This window comes from Ostrea edulis, chromosome 9 (genome assembly GCF_947568905.1).
Source record: "Ostrea edulis chromosome 9, xbOstEdul1.1, whole genome shotgun sequence".
NCBI classification, from domain to species: Eukaryota; Metazoa; Mollusca; class Bivalvia; order Ostreida; family Ostreidae; genus Ostrea; species Ostrea edulis.
In genome coordinates, this window is record NC_079172.1 from 72,248,135 (window position 1) to 72,266,160 (window position 18,026).

The 18,026-nt window shown below is 36.1% G+C and overlaps 1 protein-coding gene and 1 long non-coding RNA gene across 2 annotated transcripts; both read right to left on the minus strand.

The window, feature by feature from the left end:
* Positions 1 to 5,115: 5,115 nt before the first annotated feature.
* Positions 5,116 to 11,006, minus strand: LOC125658773 (monocarboxylate transporter 12-like). The gene is made up of 6 exons (XM_048890171.2): positions 10,628 to 11,006; positions 10,405 to 10,548; positions 10,078 to 10,320; positions 9,392 to 9,772; positions 8,336 to 8,461; positions 5,116 to 5,886 (listed from the first exon to the last, which is right to left on the minus strand). Exons 1-6 carry the CDS (start codon positions 10,866 to 10,868, stop codon positions 5,657 to 5,659), a joined length of 1,365 nt encoding a protein of 454 aa, XP_048746128.2. The 5' UTR covers positions 10,869 to 11,006; the 3' UTR covers positions 5,116 to 5,656.
* Positions 11,007 to 12,493: 1,487 nt separating this feature from the next.
* Positions 12,494 to 14,390, minus strand: LOC130050451 (uncharacterized). Its single transcript, XR_008798886.1, has 3 exons — positions 13,457 to 14,390; positions 13,243 to 13,347; positions 12,494 to 12,574 (listed from the first exon to the last, which is right to left on the minus strand). It is a non-coding gene; the product is annotated as an uncharacterized LOC130050451 (long non-coding RNA).
* Between the last annotated feature and the right edge of the window lie 3,636 nt (positions 14,391 to 18,026).

Genomic DNA, 18,026 nt, shown 5'->3' on the forward strand with positions numbered 1-18,026 from the left:
AGCTATTCAAGTGTATCATCATCTACAACATCGTGCAAAGCGTTATCGCGCTGTGATATAATACACATTACATATCGAACAGCCCTTGTAAAAAGATTTATTTTGTACAAAAACAAGACAAACCTAAGAAAACTACGTCAGATAGCCGCGTTTAGCACTGTTTAGTGTAAAGAAATATATATGGTAGAATTATTATTTTGCAAGACAATGGTTATTTAATCACGAACATTACATATTCAAGTGTCTGCTTTGAGGTTAAAGGTGTTTGAAATAATCAAATTCTGGTGTTAGTACTAAAATATATAATACAGAGCAATGTTCATTGAATTCAAATTTTGGTGACGAAATGATAGGTAATACCCTTTTAACAATGGTGCTGATTGGATGAAAAATTCGTGTGATTTCTTAATTTAAAAAAATTGGTCCGGGAATTCATTTGCATTAAACACTCTGGGCTGCATTTCTCTGAAATGCGTCTTTCCTGTCCTAATTCTATCGCTCTTTATAGTCACCGCTTGTCCTCTTCCTTCGTATCTAATTCGTCTCTTAACCATTGCACCTTTAATGTGGCGTCCAACCCCTTTAATTCTGCTCACTAACTGTACCTGACCTGAACACCAAGGTATTTTGAATTTAGTGTTGTTGTTTTCATTGTTACGTACATGTATTCCTACGCGCCATTTCAGAAACGTTAATTAAAGCTTTTTGATGAGAGAAACTATTTGTTTTAAAGACATAAATAAATCATAAAAAATGAATCTTATAATTCTTTTTCTTGATGGCGATATCATATGGACAATTGGACGGAATACATTTTTCATCAATGTGCTACGCGATATGAAGGTACAGATCACACAAAAACGTGAAATATGAATACTTTTGTAATGAATTGATTCAGTTTTCCTGATTTTGCATTTTGTATTTTTCGTTCGTTTTGATTTTGATGCGAATGGATTATCGTAAGAGTTAGTCGGGTGTGGTAACGTTATTTTTAGTTGCTAGGTAAAGGATATAAACCAAAAAAACTATCCATTCTGTGAGAGAAAGAACTGATGGAGGTCCGTAGGGCCGAGATCAGTTCTTTCTCTCACAGAATGGACAGTTTGAGGCTTATATCCTACTTAAAACATTACATCTTTTGTTCTAAGAGTGGACAGTCTCAGGTAAACCCATTGACAATGATAATTATGAATAAAGCTATTTTGAATAGTCTGACAATATAACCAGTCTTGCGTAGAATTCAGTTTCTTTTGTTCGCTTATTGGACAGTGTCAGGTAAGTAGTCTTCTACTGCAGGTTTTATATTCACTCTTTCTATAGTACTGAGCCATATCAACATGTCTTCCTCTGATGGGGAGAGCATTTTCATTGCACAGTCAAAATCTAAGGATTTTAGTGAAAGTATTGCAAATATTCTGGATATGGAGGGTGAGAAAGTTATGGAGCCAAATTTTGATCTGAAAAGCATTGTGTTTTCGAATATTTGGATGAGGAAATAACTAACGCCAGCCAAAAGGAACCCAATACACCTATCTCGTGAAATGAAATTATTCATAAAAGCGAAAATAATAATTCAGAATTAGGATATGCTAATAAAGAAAACATAAAAAGCGTTTTGAAGAAGTTTCGGAATGTGCCTCTGAATCCAGCGAAATTCAAATACAGTATGGAAATATGTCTTTCAAATTTAAGTTTTGATGCGATATAGTAATGGCCAATGGAATTAAAAAATTGTGAATCTTACGAGTTGAAGCAGAGAATTCTACTAAAGGGAAATATTGTATTCGTTTTTAAGTGTTTCAGTGATTTTTCCGATATCTGTGTTGATTCTTACTTTGAAGGGAATTTAAAATCAAATTTGTATCTCTTTGACAAATGTATTTTCTTTCTCTTATTTTCAGCCTACCTGTAGATGTCTAATAAGTTATTGGGTTTACCTGACACTGTCCAATAAGTTGACAATTACTGTCCATTATTTTTAAGAACGGACAGCATCTGTTCATTCTTAAAAATAATGGACAGTAATTGTCAACTTATTGGACACCTACAGGTAACCTTTTCACTACAAGTGAACTTTCTTCTATATAAAAGCTTAAAAAGACAAAGGATTGTGTAACAAAAATGTTTTGATATAAAAGAGACCGGTTTGGCAGGTTGTAAGTTAGATAGGGTATGGTAACGGCATCAGCTGGGTGCCACGTTGACAGGTCCTAGAAGTTCGGGAGATGGTTATTTTCCTGTCAGAATTTAGGTAGGACATTTGGAGATATATAACTACTGAAATAGGAGGGTTTTTTTCCTAGCCGGTAAACGTGTTTTGTTTGTATTTTGATAGTTCGTTAGTATTAGTAATTAGTCTAGCATGGTCTTGTTATTTGTAAGTTCTCGGTTTCCAATTTAGTTGCAAGTTGGTAGTTTTTTATGAAATTAATTTCAATGCGTACATGGGTGTTTAGAGAAACTACTTTCAAACTGAATGCAGACAGAGTTGCGGGATTCAGATGTACGGAGGTCCATGCGGATATTGTGCTACAATATGGAAGGGCGTGGTGTAGCTCCGTAGAGGATAACCCGGTGCTCCGTAGAGGATAACCGAGACTTGGGAGGCACCGGAACCCTGGTGTATTGTCAAGAATTGACGATAGCTCGTGCAAGGCTTGCATGGTGGTGGATTGTTTTCCGTTCTGGGCGTGCTTATCGCAAGTTGGCGGGAAACCGGAACAGTGTCTTCAGAGTACAGATTAGTTAAATCAAAAAGATTAAAAGTGACTCAAAATTTAGAAACAAAAACAAAGAATATCATATTACAGAAAAGAAGAATTGAATATTTGGAACTTTTTCTAAATCATACTACTTTTTAATATTGTTTTTAACTTGAAAAGTTAAAACCTGTACTTTTGTTTTACATCTGATACGTACAAACTGTACTATCGGACTTTTCAACAGAACGTATCATATATCTGTATTGTCATTTGTTTGTACATTTAAATTTGTGTTGAGAGTGAAAGGAGTGAGTGTGCATATATTTTTTTGGTATAATTTATTTATTTAATAAATTTGTTATTTTTTATTCTACAACTTATCGTTAGTCTTTGCTCAATCTGACAAAATCCGAAAAGAACTTCATGAGGCAGGGGGTCTGTGGGCCGCCATGAGGCCCCCAATGGGAGATAGATTACATATTATATTAAGTACAGTGTACCGTACGTAAATCCGGAATTTTTGCGATTTTGAGTCGAACTACTCTACGTGTAGATCTAAACATTGGGCATTCAAATTTTGCGAATTAACACTATTGCTAAAAGAAGTTATGTAACTTTATTTTAGCGAACAATGTCTGTACGGAATCAATGGACGCAAAATTGCTTAAAACAACCCGAAAAAAAAATTACGCTTGCGAACAAAATACATTCGTTTAACTAAAAGCCTGTTGGAGGCCGCTGCTAATGTTCGTGATATTCAGAGTATGCAGGTTCTGGTATAAGCTGTATCTACTGTTTATATATATCAAAATGTTCAGGTCAATAACACCAACAGAATACCACAATTACAAAGAATATCCATGTTCCGGTCAATAACACCAACAGAATACCACAATTACAAAGAATATCCATGTTCCGGTCAATAACACCAACAGAATACCACAATTACAAAGAATATCCATGTTCCGGTCAATAACACCAACAGAATACCACAATTACAAAGAATATCCATGTTCCGGTCAATAACACCAACAGAATACCACAATTACAAAGAATATCCATGTTCCGGTCAATAACACCAACAGAATACCACAATTACAAAGAATATTCAGGAACATGTTGCGTAGAAATTGTCTGTTGTAATGTTTTCATTTCTCAGATTTTCCCTTTTGATTCTTTCAATCGTATACCGATTGATATTGACTAGTTCTTCGGTAGTTTCAAGATGAAGCATGAACAAATCTCATTCCATCTAAATTCTGACATGAATATATCTTTAATTAAAACCTTAAGGCTTGGAATGATATGAATTTGAAATACTGAAGATCACCGAACCTAACTGCGCTTTCATTAAAAATTCCAATATTCTATGAAGAGCCAAAACACGTGACCTATACTTTATTATTTCTTCCTGTGGGAATGTAAGATTAAATGTGTTTGATTATATGTTGCCACCATTAGAAATCTCAAATCGTGCATAGCCACTCGTTTTCTCCACCGAAGCACCTCGGTAAAAAGAAGTACTTTTCACCGCAATGTAACGCAATGATAGCTACTTATAAAGAAGTAAAATCAAATGCTATCACAATTTCAAAATAAATAAATAAAATAAAATATCCGATAAGCAAATATACTCTTGTTCATAACTAGGTATTCTACCGCTACTTGTGGGGGACGGGCATCATTTCAGGTTGTTATTTTTTTGCTATTTGTATATTTGGTGGTAAAATCTTAACTTTTTTTCCGAATGATATATTGTGTGAGATTGAAGACAGACTACCCGGTACATGGAACAGCAGAGTGTATCTTTTACACACAAGATGGAACAGCAGAGTGTATCTTTCACACACAATATGGAACAACAAAGTGTATCTTTCACACACAAGATGGAACAGCAGAGTCTATCTTTTACACACAAGATGGAACAGCAGAGTATATCTTTTACACACAAGATGGAACAGCAGAGTGTATCTTTCACACACAAGATGGAACAGCAGAGTATCTTTCACATACAAGATGGAATAGCAGAGTATCTTTCAAACACAAGATGGAACAGCAGAGAGTATTTTTCACATACAAGATGAGCTACTGTACAACCCGGGCTTTACCTTGAATATTTACACTTCCCATATTTTCCTCATCAATGTTGTGCGTATGAATCTTGATAAATATATACGACTATTTTAATGACTGGGAATTATCTAAAAGAAATGAAAATAGACCATGAATATAAGAAATAAATTCCATATTTGAAAATACATGAGGGTATGAACGGCAACGCTTTTCACGCCGGCATACTTCTCATCAAACGTTAACGTAAAAGCGCTTCATGAAGTACGCAGGCGTAAAGCGTCACAGTTCATACCCTCATGTATATTTCAAAAATGAATCTTCTAAAGTAAAACAAACTCGATGGCATTTAGTTAAATATTTTCAAAATTCATAACTCTCAGTCAACAACAAACAAAATAGGATACAATTATGATGAAATTCTATTCGGAAAGTCATTCCATGATGTAAACTAATGTTCACAAGCATGATAAAAACTAATGTTCACAAGCATGATAAAAACTAATGTTCACAAGCATGATAAAACTAATGTTCACAAGCATGATGAAACTAATGTTCACAAGCATGATAAAACTAATGTTCACAAGCATGATGAAACTAATGTTCACAAGCATGAAATAAACTAATGTTCACAAAGATGATATACACTAATGTTCACAAGCATGAAATAAACTAATGTTCACAAAGATGATATACACTAATGTTCACAAGCACCTTGCAGTTGAAATACAATGTAATATCGCGATGATTCAATTACTAGTAGCAAGTCAACTCTTGAGAAGAATGGGATAAAAAAAACTTTCCAATATACAAGCTAGCAAAATATGAAGACACTATCTTCTTCGGTATTCATTTTGCAAGTCGCGTTGCAGATACGCATTCCATCAGGCGGCCGGTGGCCCAAGAGGTTCGGGCAAGTCAATAACAGATATGTTAATGGCCTCAATGTTGGATTCCACATCCGGAAACTTCTTGGTGGATGAATCCACTTGAGCGAAAATTCCAGAGGCTTTCAGGCAGTTACAGGCGACCATCAGAGCAGACGACAAATACAGGCTGAGGGATGCCACGTAGAAAGCCCAGTTGTTGTTTCCTATCGTTTCACAAAACGAGGCTGAAAGCATCATAATACACGTATTAAGGTGGCTCACTAAACCCTGAAACAGTTTCTCAAACAGTACGAATTGGTTTAATCATAAAAGATTTGATGAGATATGATAAGTATACACACTGTGTGTCAAAAAGGCAAAACATATGCAAATTTGGATAAAAACATGATTTAAAAAAAATATATTTCAACACATATGAACAAAAGACTGGCGGATTTGAACTCGAGATCTACGGTTCACCAGCCCAATGCTTTAACCACTGAGCTACGATGATAGACAAAGAAATTCATCGATACAAATCTTTTCACAAAACATTTAAAACATTTAAATCGCCATTTTGTGACGTAGTGTCATAACGAGTATAAGCTTTAGTGTAGTGAGCTACCTTAGGGTTAATATATCTTTATGGTGGACAGTAATGAATGTTGGAACAGTAACAAATTTGGGCATATAAGTAGAACTCTCCCGGTTAATGGAGGCGAGGAAGGGATGTCACATTCATTCGGTACATAAAGCATAGCGTTCGTTATATATTTTCTTTCTTTTCCCTCTCTAAGTGCATTTTGAATTTTCCAGTTGAATGCCAGTTCATATTGTTGACAGTCCTTGGGTGGTTTTACGGTGCGACATTTGAAAGTGAACGTTTTAATCGCAATCACATTCCCCTAGTGTACACATATGTCATTCTATTGTGCAACAGACATAGTGTCATGTACATTTGTACGTACATTGTATATCAACGCAGAAAAGGTATGCAATCAAGCAATAAATTCATGAGGGTATGGACTGCAACGTTTCATGCCGGTATAGTATGCGTGAAACATTACAATTCACACCTTCATGTATTTTCAAAAGTGAAATTCATTGCTTACATTTACATTCTACTTTCATTTCTGTCGGAATTCCAAGCCGTCAAAACAGACGCACTATATTTATTAAGAATCATACGCGCATTGTTCACAAATGCTATGCATTCAGGAGGAAATGGTTATCATTAAAATTTGTTAAGACATCAGACAAAAACATTGAAAAATTTAATGTACATATAACAATATAAAGGCTTTATAGAACCTGACCAGAGTTATCGCAATACTTAACGGCTACAGGTACTGCTATAGAACCTGACTAGAGTTATCGCAATATTTACCGGCTACAGGTACTTCTTTAGAACCTGACCAGAGTTATCGCAATATTTACCGGCTACAGGTACTCCTACAGAACCTGACCAGAGTTATCGCAATACTTACCGGCTACAGGCACTCCTATAGAACCTGACCAGAGTTATCGCAATACTTACCGGCTACAGGTACTCCTACAGAACCTGACCAGAGTTATCGCAATACTTACCGGCTACAGGTACTCCTACAGAACCTGACCAGAGTTATCGCAATACTTACCGGTTACAGGTACTCCTATAGAACCTGACCAGAGTTATCGCAATACTTACCGGCTACAGGTACTCCTATCATTAACCTGACCAGAGTTATCGCAATACTTACCGGCTACAGGTACTTCTTTAGAACCTGACCAGAGTTATCGCAATACTTACCGGCTACAGGTACTGTTATAGAACCTGACCAGAGTTATCGCAATACTTACCGGCTACAGGTACTCCTATAGAACCTGACCAGAGTTATCGCAATATTTACCGGCTACAGCTGCTCCTATAGAACCTGACCAGAGTTATCGCAATATTTACCGGTACAGGTACTTCTTTAGAACCTGACCAGAATTATCGCGATACTTACCGGCTATAGGTACTCCCATCATTAACCTGACCAGAGTTATCGCAATATTTACCGGCTACAGGTACTCCTACAGAACCTGACCAGAGTTATCGCAATACCTACCGGCTACAAGTACTCCCATAGAACCTGACCAGAATTATCGCAATACTTACCGGCTATAGGTACCCCCATCATTAACCTGACCAGAGTTATCGCAATATTTACCGGCTACAAGTACTCCTATAGAACCTGACCAGAGTTGTCGCAATACTTACCGGCTATAAGTATTCCTATAGAATCTGACCAGAGTTATCGCAATACCTACCGGCTACAAGTACTCCTATAGAGCCTGACCAGAGTTATCGCAATACTTACCGACTATAAGTATTCCTATAGAATCTGACCAGAGTTATCGCAATACTTACCGGCTACAGGTACTTCTTTAGAACCGGACCAGAATTATCGCAATACTTACCGACTACAGGTACTTCGTTAGAACCTGACCAGAGTTATCGCAATACTTACCGGCTACAGGTACTCCTATCATTAACCTGACCAGAGTTGTCGCAATATTTACCGGCTACAGGTACTTCTTTAGAACCTGACCAGAGTTATCGCAATACTTACCGGCTACAGGTACTCCTACAAAACCTGACCAGAGTTATCGCAATATTTACCGGCTACAGGTACTTCTTTAGAACCTGACCAGAGTTATCGCAATATTTACCGGCTACAGGTACTCCTATCATTAACCCAATTCCATGCATAAAGTAGGTCAAACTCAGGCTGCATGTAAGGAGATCAGTACCGAACATATCCAACAGCAACACAGGGACTAAACTGAAAGACGCCCCTGCAAACAGACGATCGAATGTACAGTGTATAGGTACTAAACTGAAAGTCGCCCCTGCAAACAGATGATAGCATCGAATTTATAGGGACTAAATGTTAAATTTTACTTTGAGTAGAAAAAGAAACAGTATATCTTACAGAGACATTCGATTTGACACTGGAAAAAAAGTGCAAAAACAATTTTCGTAAGATACGTATATCTAAAAATGATGGGTTGAATGAGACTGCATACAAAATAATACACGACTTCAAATTGAATATTTAGAAATGTATACATCATACTTTTGTACAAATGAATGAGTGAAGAGTTATGCACCTGTACACAACAGAAGGCGGAAAGTGTTATGTATACAACAGAGGGCGGGAAGTGTTATGTATACAACAGAGGGCGGGAAATGTTATATACACAACAGAGGGCGGGAAATGTTATATACACAACAGAGGGTGGGAAATGTTATATACACAACAGAGGGCGGGAAGTGTTATGTACACAACAGAGGGCGGGAAGTGTTATGTATACAACAGAGGGCGGGAAATGTTATGTACACAACAGAGGGCGGGAAGTGTTATATACAAAACAGAGGGCGGGAAGTGTTATATACAAAACAGAGGACGGGAAGTGTTATATACACAACAGAGGGCGGGAAGTGTTATATACACAACAGAGGGCGGGAAGTGTTATATACACAACAGAGGGCGGGAAATGTTATATACACAACAGAGGGCGGGAAATGTTATATACACAACAGAGGGCGGGAAATGTTATATATACAACAGAGGGCAGGAAGTGTTATGTACACAACAGAGGGCGGGAAGTGTTATTTACACAACAGAAGGTGGGAAGAAACGCATCTGTATGCAATTGAAGGCAAGAAGAGATGTAGTTCTAATACACTTTTTTACACAAGGGATGAAGGGAGGGGTTACGTACCTGTACACAGCATGAAGATCGAGGCCAGTAAGGCAATGGAAGTGTAAGTTTCAGCGAAAGGAAGACCATTTAGAGTTAGACCAGACACCATCAAAAATACCAAAAATAGCCAGGGTCGAACACGGGGTACATTTCCGGCAATCATTCCAATAACAACGCGACCAGTCGTACTCGTAATCCCCGAGATTGAAATCAACAAAGCTGTCAATTGCAGTGATATTCCTTGTTCTGTGGTCTTCAAAGGGATATACGTGAAAGGAATGGTAGAGGATAGGGGGAACAGAAAATTCACGAGGATGAAGAGGATAAATTTCGGTGATTTCAGCAAGTTTGGATTCACCAGGCTTTCTCGATTGCTTTCAGAGGACACAAGTGGATTTTCTGCAAGTTTAAAATGCCCTTCATGTAGATTAAATCCCATTTTTTAAATGATCGATAACCAATATAATCTCAACATGATTTATGTATTATTTTTTTTTTTTTATCTCGCATGCCTTAATAATCATTTCTCCAATATTTCACACAAACAAAAAATACTGTAATCGGTTCCCAATTACTGTAACTGTGGTAACTTAAAAAAGTAAGCAGATAGCACTATTTCATCTAGGTATTAAGGTGATAGAATTTGCAAACTTTCATTGAAAAATCATACTTCTTTCTAAAATATCAAGAGAATGAAGACCTACTGTTGTGATTTGTGGATCTCAGGAAAATACCAAACGCAGCATTATTCAGAAAGAGTCCGGCTGTGATGAGAAAAAGTCCACGGATACCATAAACTTCCAGCAGCATTGTGTATAGTGGCGGGAAAACAATGGTTCCGACTCCTACACCGGACACACAGATTCCGAGAGCTAGAGGGCGCCTCCGGGTAAAAGTCTGACCGACAACCATCATTGCAGAGAAACTTGAAAGACCGAATCCAAAACCTGAAAAGGATATTCAAGAATTCCAGTAATAATTTCGTTGCGTCAATGAAAGAAAAAAAGACAAGCGTATGAAATTTAACTTACCAGATAACACACCAAGACCTAAATATAGGACAGGAAGTGACGTCGACAGAAAGCCAAGAAAAAAGCCAACACTAGTAAGTAATCCACCAAACACAGCCAATGACCAGTAACTGGTATATCTGGCCAAAATCCCAACTAGGGGAGCTGCAAGCAAGAAAAAAATCAAAATAATATTACATTTTAACCATCAAAGAGAAAATACCGTAATTGATTTCGTACCAACCACTATCTAAACAAAATCCGATAAACAGTGAGCCGACCCAGGACAGAATTAGAATATCGGACCCGGTCTCGCGCTCCAGCTCTACATATAGAAGTCCAAACACGCTGTTGATCCCACTGCTGCAGAAATTCGCCATGAAACCAGCCAGAACTGTCGTCCAATCTCCATCTGCTCTTCCACGTTTCCTTGGCTTGTCATCTTCTAACTCGGCAGTCTCCCTCTTCAAACTTTCTTCTCCCATAGAGGGACGGATATACACAGCCCGGCTCTGTAGAAATTATACGACACTAAGATATCTGCTTTTGTCTCGCAATTTATATCATTAATCGGTTTGGATTTGTGGCGTGAAGAATGCATACTATTACATTAAAACCATAGTAGGGGATTGGACAAGGTGACAGTAACGTAAATCAGTTACCGGTATATACTGGCATTATCCAGTTCACACTAGTATCCTTTATGACCTCGCATATATCACAGGGATATAGGAATTACCCGCTTTTAGAATACATGCCTTTGATTTATGCACGGTCAAAAAATCAAAGTACTGAAAGACGGGATCAAATTATTCAATGCATAACTTTCAGAAATGGTGCAGTTATGCTAATATGACAATTCATATAAAAACTCTCCAGACAAATACTTTAATCAGACATAGGTCTTGAATTGCAGATTTACGTGCAACTTCCTATTCGTGTTTTTTGATATAAGAAAAGAAGTGTTCAAAATCGAAATTTTCTTGAAGTCTGTTCCTTTTTTATGGTTTTGAGGCCAAAACGAATATCTAAAGGCATGCTTGTATTGTGACCTCCTAGTCTTGTGGCCAGTTTTGTTTAATCAATATGATCCAGAACTCGATATTCTTGGTTATCATTTCGCCGAGATAGTTCCTACCTTATTAAACCTCAAATTCTTGGTTTGTATCTTATAGTGAGGGTCACCATTTTAACTTGTGCACTTACCTCTTCAGCTATTCATAGCTAAATCAGTACGTGCTGAACTCTTGTGAAAAAGCATGAATGCTATAATAAAGTAAATGAAAAGAAATATAGATAAAGGTATGGAACAAAGTTTAATATGTCAACAGAACAGAAAGATAACATATGATAGATTGACATATGACAGTATATGTTTAATAGCTTATTTTTTATGGACCAACATAATGGAACCAAATGTTAAAGATAAAATTGATAATGGCATACTTTGGAATTGCACAATACAACCTATCAATAACACATGAAAGGTTAAAATCAAGCGGATATGTAAACACTCCAATTCTTTCTTTAGTAAAGGAAATTTTCTAAACTACTAAAACTGTATACAAGAACATGTAAATTGTAAACATTGTAACAAAATTGGTAACATAGTAATTTCAATTTTTTGACACACATTTGAGCTAGAAGTTTCCTATGCAATGAAAAATATTTACATGTTACAGACCAACATAAATAAACAAGTCCACAAGCCAGACAACTGTCTTCTCAAGTGAAACAATATGACATGAAGTGCTGCAAATTCAGGCATTTTAGAATATTATGCATATACTAGTATCTGGACAATTGACAATTGTAAAAGCATTGCTGTTGAATAGTAATAACATCGATATAGAACAGTGAACTACACAGGCAAATGTGCAATTTCTATGTGAAATTCACGTTAAAAGAGCATCAAATGTGAATTCACACGAAAAAAAATCACGTGAAATTCACATAAAATTCACGTGAATTTCACGTGAAATCTTTAACATGAATTTCACATAAAATTCACGTGAATTTCACATAAACTTTATAACGTTAAATCATACATGGATATTTTGATAATCTGAATCTCGGGTTCAGATGAACACAAAAAGGAGTACAAATCTGCTTTCAATCTGCTGATAATTTAATTGATTGAATTTGTTTTTACATGGTTGTCTTTATTGTCTTTTTTTCTTTCTTTTAATCTCTGAAAAAGAAATATTTATGTATTAGAAGGACTGTTCAATATACAAAAGGAGTCATATTAAGCCTTATGTACACATACTGTACTATGAATGTAATTGCATGTAGATGTAGCAGAAACGAAGAAAAAAAAGTTGCAAAATTATCAATAATTTGTGTTTGAAAGAAACATAACCTTTTATATATCATCATACAGAATAGAATAGAATTATTATATAAGATACAGAAGGAAGTCATGGAATATGTTTTCAAATTGTCATGTTCTAACCCAGAGGCGATTTGAAAATGACTTTGCATTCCTCATTATCTAGATTAAATCTATGTAAGTGCATTGCTTAAAATGAAACGATTGATATTGATAGAGCTTTCAAGCTTACATTCCTCTCATTTAAAACTATAGTTTAATCGGGGAGCAACCAATATATATATATATATATATATATATATATATACATTTAATTGGCATTACGATATATATAACAATCGATGGACATTGTTACACATCATCCCCCCCCCCCTTTCAACATGCCTGATTTCGATGATGCCTCTATGAAGGTAATATAGAACGTTACTTAGCACCCCTAATCAATATCTAAATCGATTAAATTATAAAAATTATCTTCTGAATTACGATTACCATGTTCTCTGATGAATAAGGAAAGATTAACAAACCGTGTAGAGTTATGCGATTCTGCGACATGTCCCCGAAGTGACTTCCGTATTTTCGCTGTCGTGCCTATTCGTTGACGTACCCCGTCTAAAGTAATTCTCATCAGTCTGAAATAAGCGGTTGCATTAGGAACTTTAGATCACATAAATGTAATAAGCCTAATGGCTTGAATTTACACTGAACATTTATAAATTACAATGCTCAATCTCATCTTACCTGTAGAGTTTCTATGTACTTTCACATTCGCTGTCTTGCATACGTCAGACGCGTCAGACGGCTTACTCGAGTGTGACGTCACAGTCTTGTAACTATTACCGGAATCTGACTGTAGTGTAAAGCTTTATAGATATTTTTTAAAAGTTATCTAAATATACATGGACAGTAATGTTAAGGATTGTTTATGTTTTTCGCTTTCTTCCGAGTGCTAGAAATCTGTGTTTTCCTTTTGATTGACGATCTACAAATTCGGGATGGTGAATACGGCTGATAGAAAATTTTCATTTCTACATGCGTGTATCAGCAATTTCCAATAAGTCTCACTTTATGCATACACCAGCTTCCAAGGTATCACACCGGTAATTATTCTCGATGTATCTAATAAGGAGGGGGGGGGGGGGTAATTAAAATTGATGCCAAACTACCGACAGCGGAAAACAATATCATGGCATTTTTCCCCACCTGCACAATACTACCCTCAAATCACATGTATGTAAACAGCCCAAGTGCACTCCGACAAGTAGCCTGTTACTAACATCATAAAGCAGCGAGATAAAAAATTTAACTCATCTTCAGTAGTTTTACAAAACTGACAAAAACAACAATCTTTTGGAATGCATGGTTTTGAATATCCACCAGTTTCAATTTCTAAAGGGTGGGCAAATATTCTTAGCTATTTAAAACGTACTGCTCTCACAAATGGAAATTTCAAATGGTCTTATTAGTTTTAATTCATAGTTCTTTCTGATTCTACTGTAAAATAGTAATTTTCCATGTGTAGAAAATTTCGTGGTTTTGAAGTTGCACATTCTAACTCTATCAATACAGTGATTCTTCAAGTAGTTGGAAAATATGCTTTCATTAATATCTATGATGATGAGAGATTTAATTTATATTTTAATTCCTAAGAGAAAAAATAATGGGAAATGAGAGAAATCAGGTGTGGAAAGTACATGTAATCACACTGCGTACAGAACAATGCAAGTTAATAATTTCGCAAATAAACGAGGAGAGGGAGGCGTGAGCAGGATCTACTTTATTGGTCGTTTGTCTACATTTTATAAATGTACTCTTACTTTTGAATTGCCTAATCTCCATATCGTTTTTTATCACGCCTCAGACAAAATTGTTGAAATCTGATTGGTCAGATCTTGGTCACATGACGCCGTGAAAAAAACCCGTATCATGCGAGTAAAATCCGTATTGGGCGAGTAATTTTATTTATCGTCGGGTTCGACTTGCAGCCGTTTCAAAAGGAAAGACATTTGACTAAGTTGTATGATATAGACCCCCACATATACAGTTAGAGGTCTTCGACGTGATAAATTCGTTACACAGTCAGTTAGTGACCTGATACGGAAAAATACATGGTGTGAAAAGAAAACCCGTATCGGGCGAGGCGGGTTTTCTTTTCACACCATGTATTTTTCCGTATCAGGTCACTAACTAACTGTGTAACTAATAATATTTTACCTTAATTTTATTTATTTTTTCGCTTGAATATATTAAGAAGTGTGAATATTTCACTTTAATCGCTTTTCTTGTGAAAGTTTTAACGTGAATAGCTTTTCACGTGAAATTCGTGTGAATCTTTTCACGTGAAATTAACGTGAATCAACGTTCACATTATTTCCTTGCGATAATCAAATCACATTAAAATTTTCGCAAGGAACTAATGTGAAAAGTGATATAATGCTTTTCACGTGAAATTCATGTGAAAAATTTAACGTGAATTTCATGTGAATTGCTGTTCACGTGAAATTCATGTGAATATTTTAACGTGAATTTCACGTGAAAAGGGATTCACGTGAAATTCATGTGGACATATTAACGTGAATTTCACGTGAATCACTTTTCACGTGAAATTCACATGAAATTTACGTGAAAGGTTCATGTGAATTTCACGTGAACAGCATTTCACGTGAAATTCACGTGAGGCACATTTGCCTGTGTATGATTGTGTAAGGAATATAATACTGTCGCAATGTGAGAGTTTGAGTTAATAATACAGACTGATGCCTGATCAGGGTTAAATAAATTGCAATGCTGGGTTTTCATCGCTATTTTCAGTATCACAGAAAAGGTTATAATGAGATGGACATGTAAACACTCCGAACTTGTATAAAACAAGATGTATTTGTGCGACACAAAATGCCCCCGATAATGGCCAATTCCGAAGATGGCCAAGGTCACAAAGACAAATATCTTGGTACCAGTAGAAAGATCTTGTCATAAGAAATACTCAAGTGCAATATGATTGATTGATTGATTGATGTTTTCCGCCACACTATGAAAGCTCTAATATTTACCATTTAGAAGTTATGACCAATGTCAATCTTTTTAAAAGTAGGTCAAATGTCAAGGTCAAAAGGTTTAGTACAAACGGAAAGGTCTTGTCACAAGGAATACTCATGTGAAATATCAAAGCTCTATCACTTACTGTTCAAAAGTTATTAGCAAGGTTAAAGTTTCAGACAGAATTACAGAATGACAGACAAGACAAAAATAATATGTCCCTTGATCTTCGATTTCGGGGGCATAAAAATAGTTTCTAAACCACTAGAACTGTAAATATGTACATGTAAATTGGAAACAATTTAACAAATTATTTACATAATTTCAAATTTTTGACACACATTAGGACTAGAAGTTTCCTATGCAATGAAAGATATATACATGTGATAGTCAATCATAAATATACAAGTTCACAAGCCAGACATGTTTTTTTTTTAAATAATATAATATAAAGAGCTGTAAATTATATAATTTCAAAATATTAAGCATCAAAGATGTGTATGGCCGAGTTGCAGTTTGGAAAATTATGCACGCTTGCATTCACGAAGTAAAAACATGCACGTATTTTATATAGTTTATAAGTATGAAGCTTTGAATGGCCGCAATAGGTATTTAGTGTGATAATGACCTTGACCTTTGGATTTCAAAAGCAACATGAATCTTGAATGTCATCAGGATTTGAAGTCTGATAAACATGCACCAGCAAGTACATGTATAAAAGTTAGACGCAAGCTCAAATCTACAGTATATAGTGAAAAAGAGACTTTCACCTTTTGACCTCAAAATAAATAAGAAAAACGTCCAAAACAACTCGCCTGATCAGTTGTCGGGGGGGGGGGGGGGTAATATTGTTGGCTTGCATTAAAACTTTTTTTTGCGTGCATAGAATAAATAACACGACAAACTCCGGGTACATTCGCATATTCTCGGTTTCTTCCGTAAAAAAGACCGGATGTAAACAAAGTAAGAATATTTGCTCATGAAAACAACAATCGTTTCTGTTTGAAAGATAATTCAAATTCATCTAATAAATCAATGAAAAATAAAAAGATTATTTTGTTTTGTTTTTTTCAAAAGATTGATCTTATATTTTTCAAATCTGTGTACAAAATGATCAGCGCAATTTATGCACTCTTTTCTTCCACGTAGATTCAATTCATGTGTTCTCGGCACGGCTTCCGTTTTGAGGCCTCGACTGACCCCCGTCTAAAAACCAGCGTCGTAAAACTTTGTAACATATAGATTGCGTTGGGTTTACATGAAGAAGTTTAGTAAAGCTAATAATTTCAAATTTCGTTTCTTTTTTTTTTTTATTATCGTTTTACGTAAACTTTTACCGATCATTTCGAAAAGTAATTATTCTCTCTTCTATCTACATGTATCTATCTCTCTGTCTATCTATCTATCTATCTATCTATAACGCGCTTGACCGCTTGAATGTTAAAAAAAAAGAAAAGAAAAAAAACCCTGTTTGCGATGACGATGGAATTCTCGCCACGTTGTACAAATACATTTCCAAGCTTGAAAAGGTTTGCGGAGTGCTTCACAAGGAAAAGACGATGTAGCCCTAACTCGTTCTAATAGTTGAAAAATTCACATGTGTGTGGACGATATCAATCATTTAAATACGGTAAATATGTTGAATAATAGTTTCACGGGTAGGAGTGTGCATGGTCGTTTCAATAATTTTAGTTCTATCATACGTCTTGAGACCATTAATAGTGTGTACATCGGGTGGGGGTGGGTGGGTGTTGTTTCAATCAACTCAATCTCTGTTTCCTGTTTATGAATTGTGCTGTGAGTAAGAACACTGGTTATTTCAGTGGAGCATTCTGATCACTATGGAATGTGCACCCCCCCCCCCCCCCCTGAACAAGACCCGTGTCCAATCACTGCTTCGGGTCGCATGGGGCTTTAATGAATATTTGAAGGTATGTTTGGACACAAGAATAGTAGAAAAATATGTTAGGATTTTTTGATATTAAATTTATGTAACAGCAACACAAGAATACAACGATATCAGGCCTCATCTGAGCGCAGCTTTTCGTGCACCGCGTAAATCGAAGTTGTTTTTTTTTTTTATATAAGGGATGGATCTGTAGCTCTCTGATTTGTCCGAATATTTTATCGGAGAGCTACAGTTCTGCAGCTACCCTGAGTGCTACGGATATCTAAATTTGTGGTACTCCACGTACTGCTATTGACGTCTCAATATAAGTAAAGAATTCTCGAAGGGACGCGGTCCCGTGGGAATCCGGGTTAGAATAGGTTCTCA